The 20,389-nt window shown below is 34.5% G+C and overlaps 1 protein-coding gene across 5 annotated transcripts in view; it reads left to right on the top strand.

Moving 5' to 3' along the window:
* ZNF292 (zinc finger protein 292) overlaps nucleotides 1-20,389 on the top strand; it is an 89,216-nt gene that overhangs the window by 58,822 nt on the left and 10,005 nt on the right. For 4 of the 5 annotated variants that reach the window (XM_081528631.1, XM_081528627.1, XM_081528629.1 and 1 more), the window contains 3 exons: nucleotides 8,858-9,060; nucleotides 14,777-14,913; nucleotides 16,771-16,912. In XM_081528631.1, the coding sequence (XP_081384757.1) occupies nucleotides 8,899-9,060; nucleotides 14,777-14,913; nucleotides 16,771-16,912 (441 nt within the window). In that variant the 5' untranslated portion in view covers nucleotides 8,858-8,898. Of the gene's footprint in view, nucleotides 1-8,857; nucleotides 9,061-14,206; nucleotides 14,297-14,776; nucleotides 14,914-16,770; nucleotides 16,913-20,389 lie in introns of those variants that run through there. The other variant, XM_081528632.1, reaches the window with a different exon arrangement.

Raw genomic sequence — 20,389 nt, 5'->3', positions numbered from 1 at the left:
CCTTTAGCAGATAGGAGTTTGGCAAATATTTTCATTTACTCTGTGGCTTGTTGTTTTTCTTTACGGTGCCTTGCAGAGGGCAGAAGTTTTAAATTTTAATAAAGTCCAACTTATTTTTTTTTCTTTCATAGATTGTGCTTTTGTTGTTTTATCTAAAAATACCAAACCCAAGATCATATAGATTTTTCTCCTCTTATCTCCTGGACCCTGGAAAAGGAAATGGCAACACACTCCAATGTTCTTGCCTCGAAAACCCCATGGGCAGAGAAGCCTGGCAGGCTACAGTCCATGGGGTTGCAAAGAGTCGGACACGACTAAGCGACTTTGCTTTACTTTATCTCCTGGAAGCATCATTTTAATAGTTTTGCGTTATATATTTTGGTCTGTGATACATTTTGAGATAATTTTTGTAGAAGTGTAACCTAATTTATGTTCGGTGAATCTTTTTTGGTTCTTAACAGTCACTTTTTTTTCCTGAACACTCACAAGTCATATTTTTAATGTATTAATTTTAAGACTTTTAGGAATATATTTATTCCTCTAGTCTACAGTTTGCAAAATGTACCTCAAATCCCATTTTGAAAATTATATTTTCCCATCTGTTTCCATTTGCTCCATTTTTCTATCTTTTTCAGTCTGAAGGTTATTATCAGACCCACCATTCTCTCTGTCATCATAAATAATGAGTAATCAAACCCAAAGAGCAGAGACCCTTCTCAAGAGGTTACCCACCTCCACCAATTTGATTATATTCAGCTTATTTATGGCACGCTTGTTGTTTAGTTGCTACATTCTTTCCGACACTTTTTTGACCCCATGGACTATACAATGCCAGGTGCCTCTGTCCATGGGATTTCCCTGGCAAGAATACTAGAGTGAGTTGCCATTTACTTTTCTGGGAGATTGCATCACAAGCAGATTCTTTAACACTGAGCCACCAGGGCAGTCCAGTTGGTAAGCTAAGGGTCATCTTTTTAATAACAGTTTGCATAGGTTAGTACCAGGTGCTGACATTCATGGTGTATGCATCCTTGGTCCTGAGCATGCTGTTTTTTCTTTTTTTGTATATGTCATTTTTGTAAAAGCGAAACTCTGAAAGAGCTCCCTACTAACAGTTACACTGAATTCCTTCAGCCCTTTCCCTTCTATTTTGGAATAATTTGCAATTGCATAAATTGTATTTTTATCAGCTTGCCAGTTCTTTGTTCAATCCTAAGCCCTGTGGTTCATTTTTTTGTTTTTTGAACTCCTTGGTTTTCAAAGGAAATTTCTAAAGCTTAAGATTTTCCACAGTACTTGTAAATCCTTCAGAGCTTTGTGAGAAAATAAGTCTTTATTTCAGTAATAAACTTTGCATTTTAAAATAAACAGGAAAAACATGCTGCTTGGTTTACCAGATATTAGCATACCTACGATGTAATAATATTTTAAAGGAAGAGATGGGAGGAGAGAACAGATGAAATGAGGCCAGATCTGATTACATGCAGCTGAATTTGTTTTCGGATAGAAATCTCTAGTTCTTTGACTTGTTGAAACTTTTCTTGTATTTTTTATGGGCCTGTGTATATCTTCACCTGTATATTCTATGTATAGAATACCAAAATGGGTGATTCTGAAACCTACACTTAAATATGTTGACAGTTTTTTTGAGTGTTAAAACATTTCTTATACAAAGTCACTAAAAAGAACATCTTGTAGATTATACATTAAGTAAGCTTAAGAAATACAGTTCTCCTACCATTTCTATTTGGTTATCTTTTTTTTTTAGTTAAGAAAATGTTTTTGCCTTCTCTTTCTTTTGCTCTTACTGACCTTGTCTTGTTATAAAAAATAAATAAATGGAACATTTTGGATTTTATTTTTAAAAATCACTGCTAAATTAGATTGCCCTGTGTTTAGGTTTTACTTAGATCATTGAGGATCAGTGACTCTGGATAGAATTAAGCTGATGGAATTTAACTGCAGTAAAATTGTAGAAGTGTTCACTTTCCCATTTCAGACTGATGTTTTATTTTGCATTTTGTTAACCTGAATTATATTCTGCTGTTACATAACTAGATATGTGGTGACCACCAAGATTTTATTTTTAGTAGTAATGATTTTAAAACATAAACTTACTGGCTTTTCTAAACATCCTAGAAAAATTCATTGTTTCTGTTCTAATGAGTCTGATTTCATTATCATGTTACATGGATAAAGATGTGAGAATTTAATTAAATGTAATAGTAATAATTTAATCTTATTCCACAAGAAAATTTTAGGGTTACATACTTACTTTTGTTGTTGTTGTTCAGTTGCTAAGTTGTGTCTGACTCTTTGCGGCCCCATGGACTGTAGCACGCCAGGCTCCTCTGTCTTCCACTATCTCCCAGAGACTTACTAGGTTCATCTATAACATGGAATTTCAAAAATTTATATAAATTCTGTTTTATATCAATCATGTCAAAAATCAGTTATGATCATAAAGTTTCAGGCTTAATGACAAAGCAGGCAATTTAAGCAATTCTGAAATCTTCAATGAAAATGCTATTTCTTGAGATTTAGCTTGTTCTCCCAGGAAAGGGTGAGAGGTTGGGTAAAGAAAGTGTTAAGCTTTATTAAATTTCTGAATTTGAATTTTTTGGACTAATAATGCTGAATTGATTTTTTTATTGCATTTTTTTCTTGTCGTAAAAACAAAATAAAATGTATCATTTAGTCATTTTTAAGCGTACAGTTCAGTAAGAGTTCAGTAGTGTTTTGTATGTTCTTACTATTTTGAAACAGATCTGCAGAACTTTTTTAATCTTGCAAAAAGATTTTATCACTTGCAAAAGTGGTTTTAAACAATAGCTCCCTCCTTTTCCCATACTCCACTCCCAGTGCCTGGTTAGTCAACATTCTGCTTTTTGTGTCTATGACTTTGACTACTTTAGATACCTCACATAAGTGGAATCATACCACATATTTACCTTTTTTTGACTGGCTTATTTCACTTGGCATAATGTCCTCAAAATACAACTGTTGTTAGCATGTGACAGAATTTCCTTCTGTTTTAAAGGTGACTAATACTACATTATATGTATATGCCACATTTATTTATCCATTCACCTGTTGATGGACATTTGGATTACTTCTACCTCTTGGCCCTTGTGAGGAGTGCTGCTGTGAACGTGGGAGTGCAGATGTCTGTTTGAGACCCTCCTTTGACTTCTCTTGTGACATCCAGAAGTGGGATAGCTGCACCGCATGGTAGCTCTGTTTCTGATTTTTTGAGGAACTTCTAGACTGTTTTCCTTAGAGCTTGTATCATTTTATAGTGCTATCAATAGGACACAAAGGTTACAATTCCTCTACATCTTCAACCGACATTTATTTTCTCTCTTTGTTTTGTTGTTGTGTTTTTGAAAATAGCCATTCTGAGACAGGTGTGAAGTGATATCTCACTGTAGTTTTGATTTGTACTTCTCTGATGGTTAATGATGTTGCGCATCTTTTTATGTGCTTGTTGGCCATTTGTATATCATTTTTGGAGAAGTGTCTCTTCAAGTCCTTTGCCTGTATTCAGTTGGATTATTTGATTTTTGTTGTTGTGGAGTTACAGGAGTTCTTTATATATTCTGAACGTTAACCTCTTATCACATGTGTAATTTGCAGATATTCTCTCCCGTTGTGTAAGTTGCCTTTTTCCTCTGTTGATTCTGTCCTTTGATGTAGTCTTATTTTTTTGTTGTTGTTCTTGGCTAACCCTTGGTATCATATCTAATAAATCATTGCCAAGTCCAGTTCTTGGAGCTTTTCCCCATTGTTTTCTTCTAGAAATTTTATAGTTGTGGGTATTATATTTAGGTCTTGAATTCATTTCAAATTTATTTTTTTATGTGGTATAAGGGTTTAATTTTATTCTTTTGCATGTGGATATCCAGTTTACCCAGCACCATTTGTTGAAGAGACTTAACATTTCCTATTGTGAGTGGTCTTGCCACCTAGTTGAAGATTATTTGATCATTCAGTGAGGGTTTGTTTCTGAGCTTGTTCTATTCTGTTGCATTGCCTGTGTTCCTGTCTGTTATGCCACTTTTGATTGTTTTGTAGTCCATTTGAAGTGAGGAAGTGTGAGACCTCCAGCTTTGTTCCTTTTCAAAATTGTTTTGGCTGTTTGGGATTCCTTGAGATTGCATATCAGTTTTAGAGTCAATTTTTCTATCTCTTCAAAATAGCCATTCCAGTTTTGTTGGTATTACATTGAATCCATAGCTTGCTTTGGGTTATTGGACATCTTAACCACATTGTCTTCAAATCCATGAACATGGGGTTCCTCGCACTTCCCTGTGTCTTCTTTAATTTCTTTCAGTAATGTTTAATTTCTTTCAGAGCTTCCCTGGTGGCTCAGACAGTAAAGAATCTGCCTGCAGTGTGGAAGACCTGGGTTCAGTCCCTGGGTCGGTAATATCCCTGGAGAAGGTAGTGGCTACCCACTCCAGTATTCTTACCTGGAGAATTCCATGGACATAGGAGTCTGGTGAGCTGTAGTCCATGGGGTTGCAAAGAGTCGAACATGACTGAGCGACATTAATTCAAATTTGTTCAGATTAGCTGTTTGCTTCCCAGGTGGCACTAGTGGTAAAGAACCCTCCTGCCAATGCAGGAGACAAAAGAGACTCGGGTTCAACCCCTGGGTTGGAAAGATTACCTGGAGGAGGGCATGGCAGCCTGTTCCAGTATTCTTGCCTGGAGAAGGCCATGGACAGAGAAGCCCAATGGGCTACACTCCGTAGAGTTGCAGAGAGTTGGAAATGCCTGAAGCAACTTAGCGCATACCCAGTGTTGGTAGGTTTCACTGTACAAATAGTTCACTCTCTTGGTCAGGTGTACTAAGTACTTTATTCTTTTTGTTGCTATTATAAATGGAATTGTTTTCTGAATTACCTTTTCAGTTTGTTCATTGTTAGCTTATAGAAATGCGTCTTGTTTTTGTGTTCTGATTTTGATATCCTGCAACTTCACTAAATTTATTTAGTGCGTGTGTGTGTGTGTGTAATCTTTAGGATTTTCTACCTATAAGATGATGCCATCTGCATTCAGATGATATTCTTTCTTCCTTTTTATTTTGGATGCCTTTTACTTCTTGCCCAAATGCTGAATCGATTTTAAGAGAAAATAAATTGTTTAATGGAATAGGTGATGCAGATTCATGAAGGTCATGATGGGAATTTTGGAATTTACCCTTTGAACACAAAGGGAAACCACTTGGAGATTTTAACTGGGGGAGGAGAGTTGAGTATGTTGTTCGGGGGGGGGGGGGGAAGCATCCTGAGTCCTAGTGGAGATGTGTTAGAAAGACTAGCAGAATGCAACAGAGTGGTCTGAGAGATTAACAGTTTGGGCTGGGAGAAGGAGGTGAATGGTAGGTGTATAATGGGATTAAGTATTTAGGAGTTGGAAGTGACAGGATTGTATGGTGGATTGTAGGTTAGGATAAGAAGGTGGAACAAGGCAGAAGAGGAAAATTTTCATACCACCTTTTAGTTCTCCTTAGTTTTATAACATATATTGTTGCATAGATATTTTTGTATGCAGAATTTGAGATGATTGTGAAACAGCTAGCTGGAGATGCTGCAAAGGGAATTATGTGCAAATCTGAGTGTGGAGATAGACACTCAGTAAATAGATTTGACTCCACTTTGGGGGGAATCCAGGACTTAGTCCTAAGTTTTGGTGTATGATACATGATCAATTAATATTTATATAATGATTTATCACAAATATTCAACTTACATATTGTAATAGTGTAAAAATTAATTATCTTTCATGTTTTTCTTTTTATTATTATGTAAGTGGCATTTTATGGAAAGAAGGCCATTATTACTTTAATTGAACTGACAAGATCACTTATTTACATTGCCATTGTAGATCATCCAGATCTCTTGATAGGCTTGAATGTAGTAAAACCTGCTTTTTCCTCCTAAGTACATAAATACACAGAAAATAGATAAAAAGGCTACCCAAGTAAAATTCAATGTATTTTATAGTTTTCTGGGATGGGGGTGGGGAAAGCAGTGTAGGGAGTGAAATTTGATGTGACTAGCTGCTCAAGGATAAAGATAAAGCTTTTTTCAAGAGTCTAATAATCTTTGATGTGCTGTTATAACTTTGTAAGGAAAACCTGTCCTGGAGTGGAGAGAAATAGAGAAACATATAGAGGAATGGGGGAAAGGAAAGCAAGTAAAAGGAAAATGGAGAAGGAGAAGGGGTAATGTGGGGAGTGAGTTTCCCTCCCCTAAGGGGGAGGTTCTGAATAGAGTATTAAATGTAATCTACTTTTGATCCATTTGAACCATGAGCTTCAGAATACATAGTTACTTTCCTCTGAAAACAAATGCTACTTCACAGCTCTTTTACTTAAAGTGCTATTGTAACAAGTAGTAGGCACACTAGCTAAAGAAGAATTTTCTTCTTCTCATTGAACCACTGTGTTAAGGTGGAAGTTTGCAAGACTGGTTTGCTTCTGTTCCTGGTTCTATTGTTAACTGGCTTTATGACCCTAGGAAGTCATTTGCCTTCTGTGAGCCTCAGTTTACTCATCTGCCAAATGATGGAGCTGGATAAAATGATCTAGAAAGCTCCTTCTGCTCTAATATTCTGTATTTCTTTGAAATCAGTTTTGCTCTAAGTGTGGCAATGGTTTCCCATTGTTTAAAAACACACAAATATGTTTTTGAAATGTATAGTAACATATTCTACTCCACTTGTGTTAGTACAGAAATTATTTTGTATAATTTGTCATTCTAACTACATGCTGCTCTTTGAGATTTTAGGGACTGTTTGAAATTCTTTTAAGATTATCATTAGTTTCATTTAAAAATTTCCACCTTTAAATAATTTCTTTGCTGTGATCTTCAGAGTTCGCTGAGTATGAGTTTTTGTGGGAGTATGTGAAGTAATTCCCAGGCTTTATACCACTAGTGTTGCCTGGAACCTCAGGCTGTTTCTGAAAGTCCATAACTTACAGCCAGAATAACTTTTTAAAAAAACTCTTATTTCCTTAATGTTTTCATTGAAAATATTTGCAGATTTTGCTTTGGCTATTGAGCTAAACTATGAAAAGATATTTGCAGTGTAATTGTCTTAACAGAATCGTGTGATATTGAAAAGAAAAGTAATGCCCTATGTATGTCAGACATACCGTCAGAGGTACCAGAGGGTTATACAGATAGTGTTATTTATCTGTGTTTAATCTTTATACTTTTGGGGGGTGGGTAGTTTAATGTGTAAAGAATAGAGAGTAGCAAGAATAAGGTCTAGACTTCAAGAAAAGGATGAAATTTGGGATCCTGTATTAAATTGCTTATATGCTCATGGTTTTAATACAGAGGAGCTTTGACCATACTATTTTATAGAAGAATATTTTCATAGTGGAGTACAGTTAGAGCTAAAGTTACTAAATGGTAGCAAAGGATATTTACAGAGAGGAAGAACATCTTTTATTTTCCATGTTCTAACCCACAAATTACTTCCTAGACATATTTTCCAGTCCTCTCACAGGTTGAGAAATCTTATGTTTTATTCATAGGGCATATAAAATTTTATCACTTGAAAGCCTTCCAAAGGTTGTCGGCTAGCCATCACGAAGTAAATTTTTAAGCACCATTTTCATCCTGGTAAAGAAGACTTAGGGAAAAGTTTAAATTTGTGTTTGTTAAATTTTAAAATCTCCTTCACAAATTAGAAGAAAAGTTAAATTCTTTCTTGTAGTTGATCAGATAAACACTCAGAAATTCAAAGTTTGAACAGAATGAATATTTATTATGCATTAGTGGGTCGTAAGCAAGTGTTGAGGTTTATTGGTTGATACTTTTAAAACCTAGAGAACTTTCAGCAGACTACCCTCCAACCCCTTATTTATTTTTCCATAGGTAATTTAAATTTATACTAAGACACCTATTAAGGCGAGATAGGGCTTCCCAGAGGCTCAGCGGTATAGAATCCACATGCAGTGTAGGAGCCGCAGAAGATGCGAGTTCCATCCCTGGGTCAGGAAGATTCCCTGGAGGAGAAAATGGCAACCTACTCCAGTATTTTTGCCTGAAAAATCTCATGGATAGAGTAGCCTGGCAGGTTACAATCCATGGGGTCACACAGAGTCAGACATGACTGAGCATGCATGCTCAGACTTCACCTTTTAAAATGAAAAATACATCAACAGAATTGAACACAATATTAGTTGAATTTCATCTTCTGGGATATCCAAACATCCTTTTGTGGTTACCCATATAAGAATCCTCCTGCCATCGCAGGAAATGCCAAGAGAGACAGGTTCAATCCCTGGGTCGCTAAGATGCCCTAGAGTAGGAAATGGCAACCACTTCAGTATTGGCTGGAATATTTCATGGGCAGAGGAAACTGGCAGGCTATAGTCCATGGGATTGCAAAAAGTCAGGCACAACGGAGGGACTGTGCATGTACACATATAAGTGTGTAATGCCCTCGCCCTGCAAATTTCTAGAAATGCTAACCCCTGATAGTCAAGAATAAAAGCTGTGGGAGAAAGAATTTAGTATAATTTTAATAACACTGACTCAGAATTCAATGCAAAATTATTTTTATAATCAGAAATTCAATTCACCTCATTGTAAATCACTATAAATGGTACTTTAAGGGGCTAAAGTATTTAATGCAACTCTAAAAAACTAACTACATGATCATCTTCTGCTTATAAGATCAAAGATTTTGTAATAGTCTGAGGATAATAGAAAATTACAACAACAACAAAAAAGTTTAGTTTCTGTGCTTTAAACAGATATTCCTTGTAAGTATTTGTATTGCAAATGAACTATTTACCAAATGTTAATAATCTATTATGTCTTGTTTTTTAAAGTGAATGAATTTTTAGCTTTTGAGGGTCCCATCTTGTTGGATATGAGAATTAAACATCTAATCAAAACAAATCAGTTAAGTCAAGCAACTGCTCTAGCAAAGCTGTGTTCTGACCATCCAGAGATTGGTACAAAAGGTAGTTTTAAGCAAACTTACCTTGTCTGTCTTTGTACATCATCACCAAATGAAAAGTTAATCGAAGAGGTGAGTATGTTTTCTTTTGTTAGTAATAATTTTTTAAAGTAAAGCTAATAACTTTTAATTATATTAGAATGTCTTTGACTTCCTTTTCTCTTAATTAGTGAAGAGCCATTGTTACCAGTGTTAAATTTTTGATGTGCTCTTAGATAGTAATTGTAAGCAGCTTTCAGGATTATATGTAAACATTTCACCTGGCTTCTACTTTAAATAAGTTGGCTTTTTTTTAATCAGAAAGATGGTGGTAGCTTAATTTTGCTAACATTTTATATTAGTGTTTGGGCTTTAATTTCAGTTTTACCTGACTTCACAATACTTGCAGATTTTATTTTAACTGACTAAGTAACTTTAAAATATTTATATGTCTTCCCCCTAAGAATACTCTCTCTCTCCCTCTGTATACATATCTATCTCTATATCTGTCTTGTCTATATACATTTTTATTTGCATAGTTTAATTTAAATTTGCATATTTAGTTTTTCTTTCTAAGGCAGGTGATTGTGTTTTTTTCACTTCTAGTTGGCATAAAGCATAGTATTCATGTATTTGTGTATTTTATACTACATATTTCTAAAAGTAGAATCATAATCCAAATGGAATTTTGCATCTTAGAGGACTCATAATTCCAAAATGAAGTTGAAGACAGGGTAGGAGAATTGAAAGTTGTTGATCCAAAAAGCAGAATATGTATATAAAGAGAATAGATAAGGAAAACTATAATACATTGGACAGTGATGTGTATATATGTCTTATATCTCTAATATAAGTATCCTTTGAATCCAGAGCAGTAACAAATGGAGAACAAAGGGATTGTGGGACAGATTTTAGGATATGCAAAGGGAGAAGCTGAAATAAAAGAGAGAGAGGACAATTAACAGAGGGTGCATGATCCCCTGAGTAGATGGAGACTGTAATCAGAATCCAGAAGAAAGATAACCTCTGACAGAAACCTAAATGCCTACATGAGGTTAAAGGTTGGAATTACAATGGTGATTGTGTGATTTTTCTTGAGAATAGAAAATAAAGAGGAAGATGATAACCTTGGACCAAGATGAGAAGCCTGTTGTGTATGTTTTGGATAATGAGGATCCTGGGAAGAGGGATGTCATGCAGTTTCTAGACCAGATGAAGTAGAGCCAAGGGCTCTGGCTTAGGAGATGTCATTAGTTTGGATATTAGCTATTTTTCTCTTTAGTGCTTCTCTTTTATCTCAGGTAGTGGCTTTTTCATCGCTGTATAATAGGAGCTAAATAGAGGACTGAAATTTTCTTATTAGTCAAGAATAACTTTGTAGACAAGTTCATTGGCAGATGTATCAAGTTTCTTGAGATACAGCCTTTGAAATGTGTGTGACGTTTTTTAGTCCTTAAATAGTTATTATGATATTGCATCCTATGTATTTTTCAGCTTCATTTAAGTTTTCATTATAAGTTCAGTCCCAGTCCTTAATTAAGTTTGTCCCTCTGCTCATCCTTCCTTCAGCAGATTTTTATTAAGTAAGTGATAGGTGTTGTCTAAACACCGAGGGGGTGTAAGTGAGTAAAGCATGGGTCCTTAGAAGCATACCTTCTTGCAGGAAACTATCTAAAGATAGGGTGGTTACCTTAACTTTTAAAGTCCTGTTTGAAGTTGAAGACTATGAATTTGTTATCTCCAGGAAAGTCTCTATTTCTAGCTATCCTGAATGGTCAAAAAAGTCTTGCAGTACTGAACCTAAATTCCTTCTTGGTTTAATTATCCGGAGTTAAGTAACAACAGCCCACCCTGCTGTGGGAGATCCTCAGGAAAATTCTCTCTTGAGGACCCTGGGTATCTGATGTCATGTGGAGTTGTTTTTTCCTTCTCATTTTAAGCAGGTGGAATTAAGATACTTCATGTTCTTTAAGCAGAGTACACAGAATCAGTTTCCCCACCCAGAAGCAAAACTAGATCACATACTGTAGAACAGAACAGGATATGTGTAAGTCTAACAACATTCCTTGTTAGAAATCCCTTTTCACTTAGAGATTGATTATTCATTTATTTTTCTATTACAAACATATTGAAACTGACTCTTCATTGTTCCAAGTGAAGTAAATTCTGTCATCGTTTCTGCCCCAAGGAAAGTAATCACTTTGGAGCAATTGCCCAAACATTGCCCCCTTCAGAAGAGGTATGCTCTCTCCCTCACATGACCCACTTCAAACATTTCCTTTACCTATCTGGTTCTTGTAAACATTTGAGGTTTTAACCCATTCCTTAGAGTAGGTGGGAATAGATATTGGAAAGAGGCAACCATGACCTAGACCTATAGTCTTTGTCCAGATGAGCCAGTAAGCAAGGAATTGACTATTTCTCAGGACCCTTCCACTGTGATAGAAATAACAGCTAGCCCTGGTGGATGGCTGAGGAATGAGGCTGAGAGAGACCAGTGTTTTTCTGGCTTCTCTATAAGGACTGGGCTTTGGCCTGGGTTCTTGGTGTCAGTATAAAAATGAAGTTAGCAGTGCTTATTTTATATTCAGTATTTCTATTGGTTTTGTTGTCAAAATAAACATAAAAGTAAAATCTACTCTATCTGTTACTTCCCATTTGACCCAAGTAATCATTAAATGTGAAATTTTTTATTTCTAATATTTTTACATATGAGCATACTTTAAACATGCACACATCCTGGCTGCTAGGCACTTTTCCTGCTCTTAGTATGGACATCTTTCCATGTCATTTTTTATACATCAACCTCATTCCTTCTCATGGCTGCATAATTCCATAGTATAGATTTGTAATTAATATTTTAGTCAAACTAGAGAACATTTAAATTGTTGCCTGGTGCTTATTGATAAATCCTTTCATTCTTCTTGGGGGTACACTGGTAGGGTAAATTTCTATAGGTAGAATTGCTGAGTCAAAGAACCTACACATCTTAAATTAAATAGAGCCATGCTACCATCCACCCCCAAAAGATATATGAGTTATACTCCCATAAACAGTATATGAAATTTTTTATTCCCTAACATTATAGATTATTTGTCTTTTAAATATAGCCTAAGATTTTGCTACTTTGAGAGTTTAAAAAAAAACAGTAGCTAATTATTTTAGTGTGATAAGTTTAACATTTAAGTCCTTTCCTGAATGGAGGAAAGCAATTTTATTTTGATAAGCAAAAATTTCTCCTGAAATGTGTTCAAGCCCATAGATTTTAAAAGTGCACTTGGTAAATGTATGTAAAATATGAAGTGTTCTATATTTTTTGAATATCTGGCAGAAAGCCATATTAAAACACAAAAGTCATTATTTGCACTTTTGAAATGATTTTTATGCTTTACAAAGAGATTTATTTAGCAAAGTATATCTTTAACAAACAGATCATGCTAATTGACTTGAAGTGTTTTATTCATATTTTAAAATTTTCTAGTGTTAAATTTTTGCTCATTTTTTCAAAGCAATACAGAATAGATATCTATAACATATAAATAGTCCCTATATTGGTCATATATTGATAATCCTTACTTTATGCTGCCTTGGATTATAAACAGTAGTTCTTGCTCATTGATGGCTAAAGTTGACCTATGTTTCACTTGCACGGTTTTAATTCAGCCATTGATTAGGTTTCATTTTCTCTGTAGTGTCTTATTTTTTTTTTCAAGTGGGGTATCTATATTAGAGAAATAAAGGCTATCAAATAGTGCATAGTAAAAATTGCTTCCTTAGCATACCAATAAAAAGTGAAGTTTTTTGTATAATTGAATATAGCAGATGTTTCAGTTAGTATGTTGTATATTTGTGGATTTATAGGGGCTACCTTTATTGTTTTTATATTTTACATAGATACAAATATATGTTTTATTATTAAGTGTAAGCTAATATAGGTAATATTGAAAAACTAATTTCTTATATATAATGTACACATTTTGCATTATTTAAGCATTCAGTAAGAACACCTTAGGTTTTTAAAAAACATGAAAATTTGATTCAAAATAAGACTTTCAAGATGTAAGAATTTTTTTAAACTTGTAAAATCAGCACTGATCTATGAAGACCCTCAATGTGCCTATGCAATATGCTTATGTAGAAGTCTAGAAAAAGCACAGACTTTGAAGGTAGATCTGGGTTGAAATCTTGACTCTGCTAGTTAAGCATGCAGCTTTGAGCAAGTAACTTAATTCTCTGAGCCTTGTCTCTGAAAAGAAATAGTATTAGTTTAAAAACAATAGTAGTAGTAGTAGTAGTATTTACCAGGCAAGCCATTGTGTTGGTTTAGCAATGCTGTTCCTGAAGAAACTGACAAATTAGTGAATAGTAGAGTAGCTGCTATTTGTTATTATTATTGACATCTTATGTATAAAATGCTACTAATACCTATCTAGTAGAAAAACTATGATTAATAATTATATACATGTATAAAATGTCTAACAATACATTTAACTTTAGGTATTTGAAAATACTAATTATGTAAATATATATTGTTCAGCCCTTTTTGTGTTTGTTTACATAGGGTTCCTTATAGATAAAGATCTGTACAAAAGAGACAGACACAGGAATAATGGAAAAAGTACTGTGCCAGGGAGTTCCAGGATTTGGGTTTTAGTCATAACTCTTATACTAACTTCATATTTACTTTAAGAAGTGATTGTTGTTAAACACATAGATTCAGAGTTGGGTCTTAGTGTTTTGTAGCTCGATTTAATGTATAAAATGGAACTTCTGAATCTGCCCCCTTGCAGTCTTTATCCTTTTTGTCAAAGATCAAACCTCAGGATTATCCCATTTCCATTCAAACACTTGTTTAATTCTAAACACCTTACATTTTATACACAGACACACACAAACACACACACTTTTCCTGTACTCAAAAATTAATGAGGAGACACAGAGATTAATGGGGAGATGTGTATATAGTTAGCTCTGTGGTACATGGGTGCTAATGGTTTGTATTGATCTTCAGTTCTTTTTGCCATTTGACAGTTGTACCATGTTAATTCTGTGGAACACCAGTGATTTGTTATTGTATGCTCTTTGCCACATCTTTATCTTAAAGCAAATAGAGATCATAGGTAAATTCTGATTGTTTTATGTAGTAAATCATTGTAGTAGAGATAATAAATTTTAATTTTTAAAAAATAAGCAATAGATGTAAGTGCATAATTAAATGAAGCAAGTTGCCTTCATCTAGGTTATACTTATGCATGCATGACTTGACAAGCTTTGAGATGGAATGAATATATATGAAAAGAAAAATAATGGAGATTTATAGAAAACTGAGGTGAGCTTCATTTAAAAGTGGTATAGCTACATAAAATGTTTCATGTATTATTTTATTCCCTTTGATGAATAGACACTTTGTTTTTTAGTCTATATCCAGTAAATGTTTCTGTCTTTTTGTTCATTCTAATGCTTTTTAAATTACTGGATAAAGGGGAAAAAATACAAGTAGCAGCTTTTCTTTTTCAGTATTATAGACCTGATTTAATGGGTAGAGGTTGCTTATAATTAGCATTAGTAATTTACACATAAATGAATAATTGTAAAGGTCTTGAAAATCATTGGTTCTCTGACTTGAAGAAAGATTCTTTCTTTAAACGGTAACCCAGTCATGACAATTTATGAATTGATAATGTATGAGTTAATGAGGTTTTACCAAAGAAAATGATCTGTACATATCTAATAAAAATTGTAAAGAATATTACTATATATTCTAACATAAAACCGTTCTATGGCATATTTCTGTATCCTTTCTCTATAGATTTCAGAAGTTGATTGCAAAGATGCCCTAGAAATGATCTGTAACTTAGAATCTGAGGGTGATGAAAAAAGTGCTCTTGTCTTATGTACTGCATTTTTATCACGTCAGCTTCAACAGGGAGATATGTACTGTGCTTGGTGAGTTGATTTTCTTTTGAAAAGAGAAGGTTGTTAAATAAGATTACAGATAGGTTATGCAGATAGCTTAAGAACATATTTTTAAAAATCTTTTTAGTGTTACCAAGACAAAAAAGCTTATTTCCAGATACTATATGCTGTGTAAACTGATTATCAAGTAGTTCATATTATAACTTTTATGTTAAGAGACCACACAATTCCTTAGTATACCAGTAATGATCATATAATGGTCAGTTATGATTAGGAAAATTTTTAAATGTTGGAAGATGAAAGAATGGCACATTTTATTTAATGCTACAATAAAAATGTTTTTAGATATGTAAGTCACCTTTAATTTAATGTATGTATTGTTCCTTTGCATATTGCACACTTTTTGCTATTAATGCATAACTAGGTGCTAGTCATTTATGTGTACAAATATAGTTCATTTACCCACTTACGAGGTGTCATTCTATTAATACTTCACTAACTTCTTCAATACACATTTCTTCATATGGTACATTTCCTAGTGTGCAAACCTGTTATATATATCATCCTTTAGGAGGATACAGATAGCAGGGATAATTACTTCAGTTAAGTCAAAAAACTTAAGATCAGCTGTCTTAAGTTAGTGTTAGCTCAAACTGACAATTTATCTGGTCAGTCAACTGTAGTATTAATCTTCAGTGTTGTGCTTGTATTGTGGAAACACAAAAGAAAATTTAGTGTACAGCATTCTGAAATTTAGGAATATTTACCTGAACTGTGAGGGTGAGCTCATGGTAGGAAGTGGCAGTACAGGGAATTGAGTTGAGATAGAAAAATCAACTAGAAAGCCTGTTGGTAGTTCAGCTGGGAAGTTACGAAAGTTTCCTGTAGATATGGGGTGAGGTGAGAGAAATGTTTGAAGAGGCTGATAGATAGGGTCAGTGATAATGATGCGTTAAATTAGAAGGGCAGTGAACCCAAAAGAATGTTAATTATCCTTTTCATGTATTAACTTTCAGGTTTCAGGAGAGATGAAAGCAGGGAAGTCTTAGAAAAAACTAGAGAGGTGAAAGTGGTTAAGACTAGAGAGACAGATTTTGAAGTCCTCAATATGCAGGTTAAAATCCAGTAGATGAGCAAGTTATTCAAGTGGATGGTGAAAAGGGCAAAGTTTCTAGGACTGGAAACTGAGAAGCTAATTGGAAAGGCCTGTATGGAGGAGAATACTTGAAGCAGCAAAGATTTGTGTGGAAGTTAACTATGGAGGGCAGAGAGAAATAGGATGATGGGTAAAAGGGTGGAAAATTTCTCACTTCAATAGGGTTATTTTCTATGAAAAATACAGTGTGATTTCATTTGGAATAAATTTCAAAGTTTATTTTTCAAAGTCTTTTATTTTTTTCACTGCAGTAGCACAGATCAGTTATTTTCTTCTGGGTTCTATGTCATCGTTGATTCTTAACATTATCTAATGATAAATTATTAGAAGATAAAAATTAAATGCTATTTAAAAATCATTTTGCCATTGATGCATTTTATATATACACACGTGTTTTTCATTTCTTATTACTTTTAAAGTTCAGATGTGGTGTGTGTATTTTGTTTAAATGTCAGGTATGTATCTTATTTAAATGTCAGGTGCTTTCCTAGTAAAAGGTAGTGAGTACTTCTTTGAGATTGAAAAATCTTAATAAAATGATAAATCATATCTTAATTTTATTTAATAAGTCTCTAGAAAATTGAGGGTCTTTTTCTTTTAAACATCATTCCACATATAGCATTAGAATCTGAAACTAGTTTTAATTTCAAATGTAATTACTAGACAGACAAAGTTCATGATTTTACATTGCACCTCCAACTTACTTTTTTACTTTTTCTTTTTCTTTTTAGGGAACTCACTCTCTTCTGGAGTAAATTACAGCAGAGAGTAGAACCATCTATTCAAGTGTACCTAGAAAGATGTCGTCAGCTTTCACTGTTAACCAAGACAGTATATCACATTTTCTTCTTGATTAAAGTTATTAATTCAGAGGTAAGAATGATTAAGGTATCTCAATTTCAGATGTGTAAATTACACGTTAAATATGTGGACTTCCAGTAACTTTTATTTCATTTAATGCTTTGAACATTGATTTTCTTATTAGTCCTTAATTTTACTTGATACAGAGAAACTTGAAAATGCAAATGAGAGCCAGGGGCTTGCTCTTAGCCTGAAGACCAGCAATGTATACATAATACTCATATTTTATCATTCCACAGTTTTTCTTCTAGATGTTACACTGTTTTGATAATTTGGTTCTATTTAGAAAGTGTAAAAAGAAATATAGCTTCCTTTGCTTGCCGTCTGACAGATTACAGTATCTAAAATTCCTTCTTCTACAAAAGACCCAGAAATACTTGATGAAATAACACATTGTTCTTAGTGCTTAGCAGCTTAATTACAAAAGCAGTGGGTAATTCCCTAGGCTCAAAAAGAAGAGGAACCTAAAAACTGGAGTAGAAACTTTGAGCTGAGGCTAGGGTTCTCCTAACATGCTGGGGAGTGGGGTGTGTTAGTACTTGGAGCAGCTAAGGGGTTTGAAGTTCTATATCCACACAGGGATAAGATAAGAGATAGGATCTTGGGCCCTTTTAAGTTGGGGATTTAGAACTGAGTTCCATGTCCCCCACTTCCTCTCCACTAACTTGTAAAGTACTATAATTTCGTTGCGAAGTGGACTAGAAACATATTACTGGAACTCAGATGATGGTCGGGAACATTGTACATGTCCAACTGAACTGTGGGTCAGAGAAGGAAAATGTTTTCCCTAATAAATTGTAACCACAGATCTGCCCTCACACAGATTTAGGGTCCACATATACCCTACGCTATAACCAGGAATCCCCACATCAAGTGAGTGTCAGGGAAGAAGACCTTTTCCTCTCCCTTCTTAGTTATGTTGGCTATTCTAAGAATTAAACAGACCTGGGGCAGATTAACAGGAGAACACCAAGCAAAAATTTAATAACATATGTACATGGGAGAGGCCCAGGAAAACTAAGTAGCTCGCCAAAATGGCCAAAATCATCACCTTAAATACCACTTTCAGTTAAAGACAAAGAGAGGATGTTGGGAGTAGCGATTTGGGCCTTCAGAGCAAAAGGAGGCAGTTCACGTGGAAATGGAAAAGCAAGTGCTTTTTGGGTCCTGCAGAGACACGGGGACACAGTGGACTCTGGTCTCCAGGCCCTGCAGAGTCTCCTCCACCATGCCCAACCAATGTTCTTTGCAGATATATCTGGGAATAGCTCTGTTACAGGAATAGGCCCTTTTTCTAAATTCTTTTAGTCAATAAAGAGGAGTTTGGGGGGGTAACAAAAAAACCTCTCAAATCTTCTGTTTCTGAAACATAATCAGCCTAAAATAATCCTCCTGTCAAAGAGACGCATTTTAGGGTGGTGGAGTTTGCTCCCCTACTTAAGTAATATTTTTAAAAGTAAGGGTGAAGTCCTGGGCTGGTAAATGCCTGGGATCCCTGGCAGGAGCAAATGAAGAACTACTTCGGAGGGGCATACCTTCAATACATGATTCTTTGATAAAGCTCTTCTCAAGATAGGTTCACCATGAAGATTTACAATGAAAATGTCAGCCATGGGCAGTTTTTGCAGAGAGAACTAACAGTAGGATTAAACTTTTTAAGGGATAAAAAGTACAAATTACATACATTTAAAGGCATAAATAAGTTAACCATCAATATCTATTAAGCATACAAAACAATCCAACGTGAATGAATTTCAGTAGACAGAATGATGGAATCGTTTGCTTAATTCTATAAATACAGTCTGATAAATCTATAAAATACATATATTTAAAGATATAAGGAATGAAAGTATAAAAAAGAGAGAGGTCCGATAAAATGACCAAGCAGATTTTAAAAAGTGAAAAGAACTTTTAGAAATAGAAAAACATAATCATAGACATGAAAGCATTTAATAGATGGATTAAACAGTAGATTAGACAAAATTCTAAAGGGAAGTGATAACAGAGATTGCATATGTGTTTCCATTCATTTACTAGCAAAAATCAGAATCTGGCTTTTACAAAATTAATTTCTTTTGTTATAGTAATCCTTGTAGGAGTGCATTTGGTTTCCACTTTAAAAGTACACAAAAGACAGTTTCCAAAGGTGCTACCACTGCATGGGATTGGATGCCAAACAGGTCTTAGGGATCCTTGATAGCTAGGATGTAGCATGACATGAAATATTTGTATGTATAATTTTGTTTTTGAAAGTAGGGACCAAAAGACATTCTTACTGTCTTTGATCTTTTAAGATCTCTATTTGGTCAGTAAATCTTACACGTATCTTTTGTTTTTTTTTCTCCTGAAATAATTTCTCTTCACTTTGAGGAGTAAACAACAGGAATGAACAGTAAAGGAAAGAACAGTAAAGAACAGGAATGTTTATCTGGTGTGCCCCTTTCCCCTTTTCACCTCAGAACTCCAGGAATTGTTGAGAATTGTTACCCAGCTACTCACTTAATGACTTAAAATAATTATTTCCTTCTTAAACTGTAATTGAGATCTGTAAAGGAAATGGAGCAGATAACTTGGTTCATCATTTTATTTTTTGCTAGACCCCTGCAGTCAAAGAGTTGAAAAAATAAAGCCCTACCCTTAAGGATCTCATATTTGCTGAGACACATTACCAGTTGCTTTGTAATATGTCTTTCTTTAATAGTGGACTATCAAGACCCCTGAGAGGGAAAGAGCACATGGCTTAGCACAGTCCCTGGTAATAGAGTAGGTGCTGAGTGAAGAAAGAAGAGGGCCCTCTAACCCATTTACCTGTTAGAATCTCAAGTAGTGTTGGCCAAACAAAGTTCCTAGTAACCAAAAAAGCATGAAAAGTAGTATAAAGAAAAAACTGTTTTCTCCTCTGTTCACTACTCACTAAGTGCTTCTGAGCACCACATGTGTGATTTTTTTTCTACACTAAGCACTCCTCTGATTCTCCAAACACCAGTTCAGTGTTCTGTAATTTAACTCAGTTCTGACACTGTTCACCTAACTCACTCTTGACTCAACTCTAAAGATAGTTGTCACATAACCAGTTTATGAATTGAATATGACCTGTAAACTTAATCTTCAGTCACACATACATACACAGAACTATAAAAAAACTCACAAGAACAAAAATTTTGACATTGTTTTGTTGGCCTTATTTGTTAAGGTTTCAAACTGATTTACAACATTAAGATGGCCAGTTCAGTTTCTCAGCCTGTTTCACTCACTCTCCTTTTGGCCCACAAATCTAAGCTTCCCTTTTAGTAAAATATTTTGTTTTCTTCCTAACCTGTGAAAATACAAATCCTCTCAGTTCTTTTGAACTTCTTTTGACTTCTTGCCCTTTGGTCTAAAGCACACATGTTTCATTCCCTTGAATGTGGCCACATCTTGTGACTGGCTTATTTCTCATTTATTTGTTCTCTTTTAGCCTTTTAAAACCCATTTTATCTCTTCATATAC

Source organism: Giraffa tippelskirchi, chromosome 9, assembly GCF_054371585.1.
Source record: "Giraffa tippelskirchi isolate mGirTip1 chromosome 9, T2T-mGirTip1v1.2.pri, whole genome shotgun sequence".
Taxonomy (NCBI): domain Eukaryota; kingdom Metazoa; phylum Chordata; class Mammalia; order Artiodactyla; family Giraffidae; genus Giraffa; species Giraffa tippelskirchi.
The sequence above is the reverse complement of the archived record's forward strand: the minus strand, read 5'-3'. Positions and strand labels throughout refer to the sequence as shown.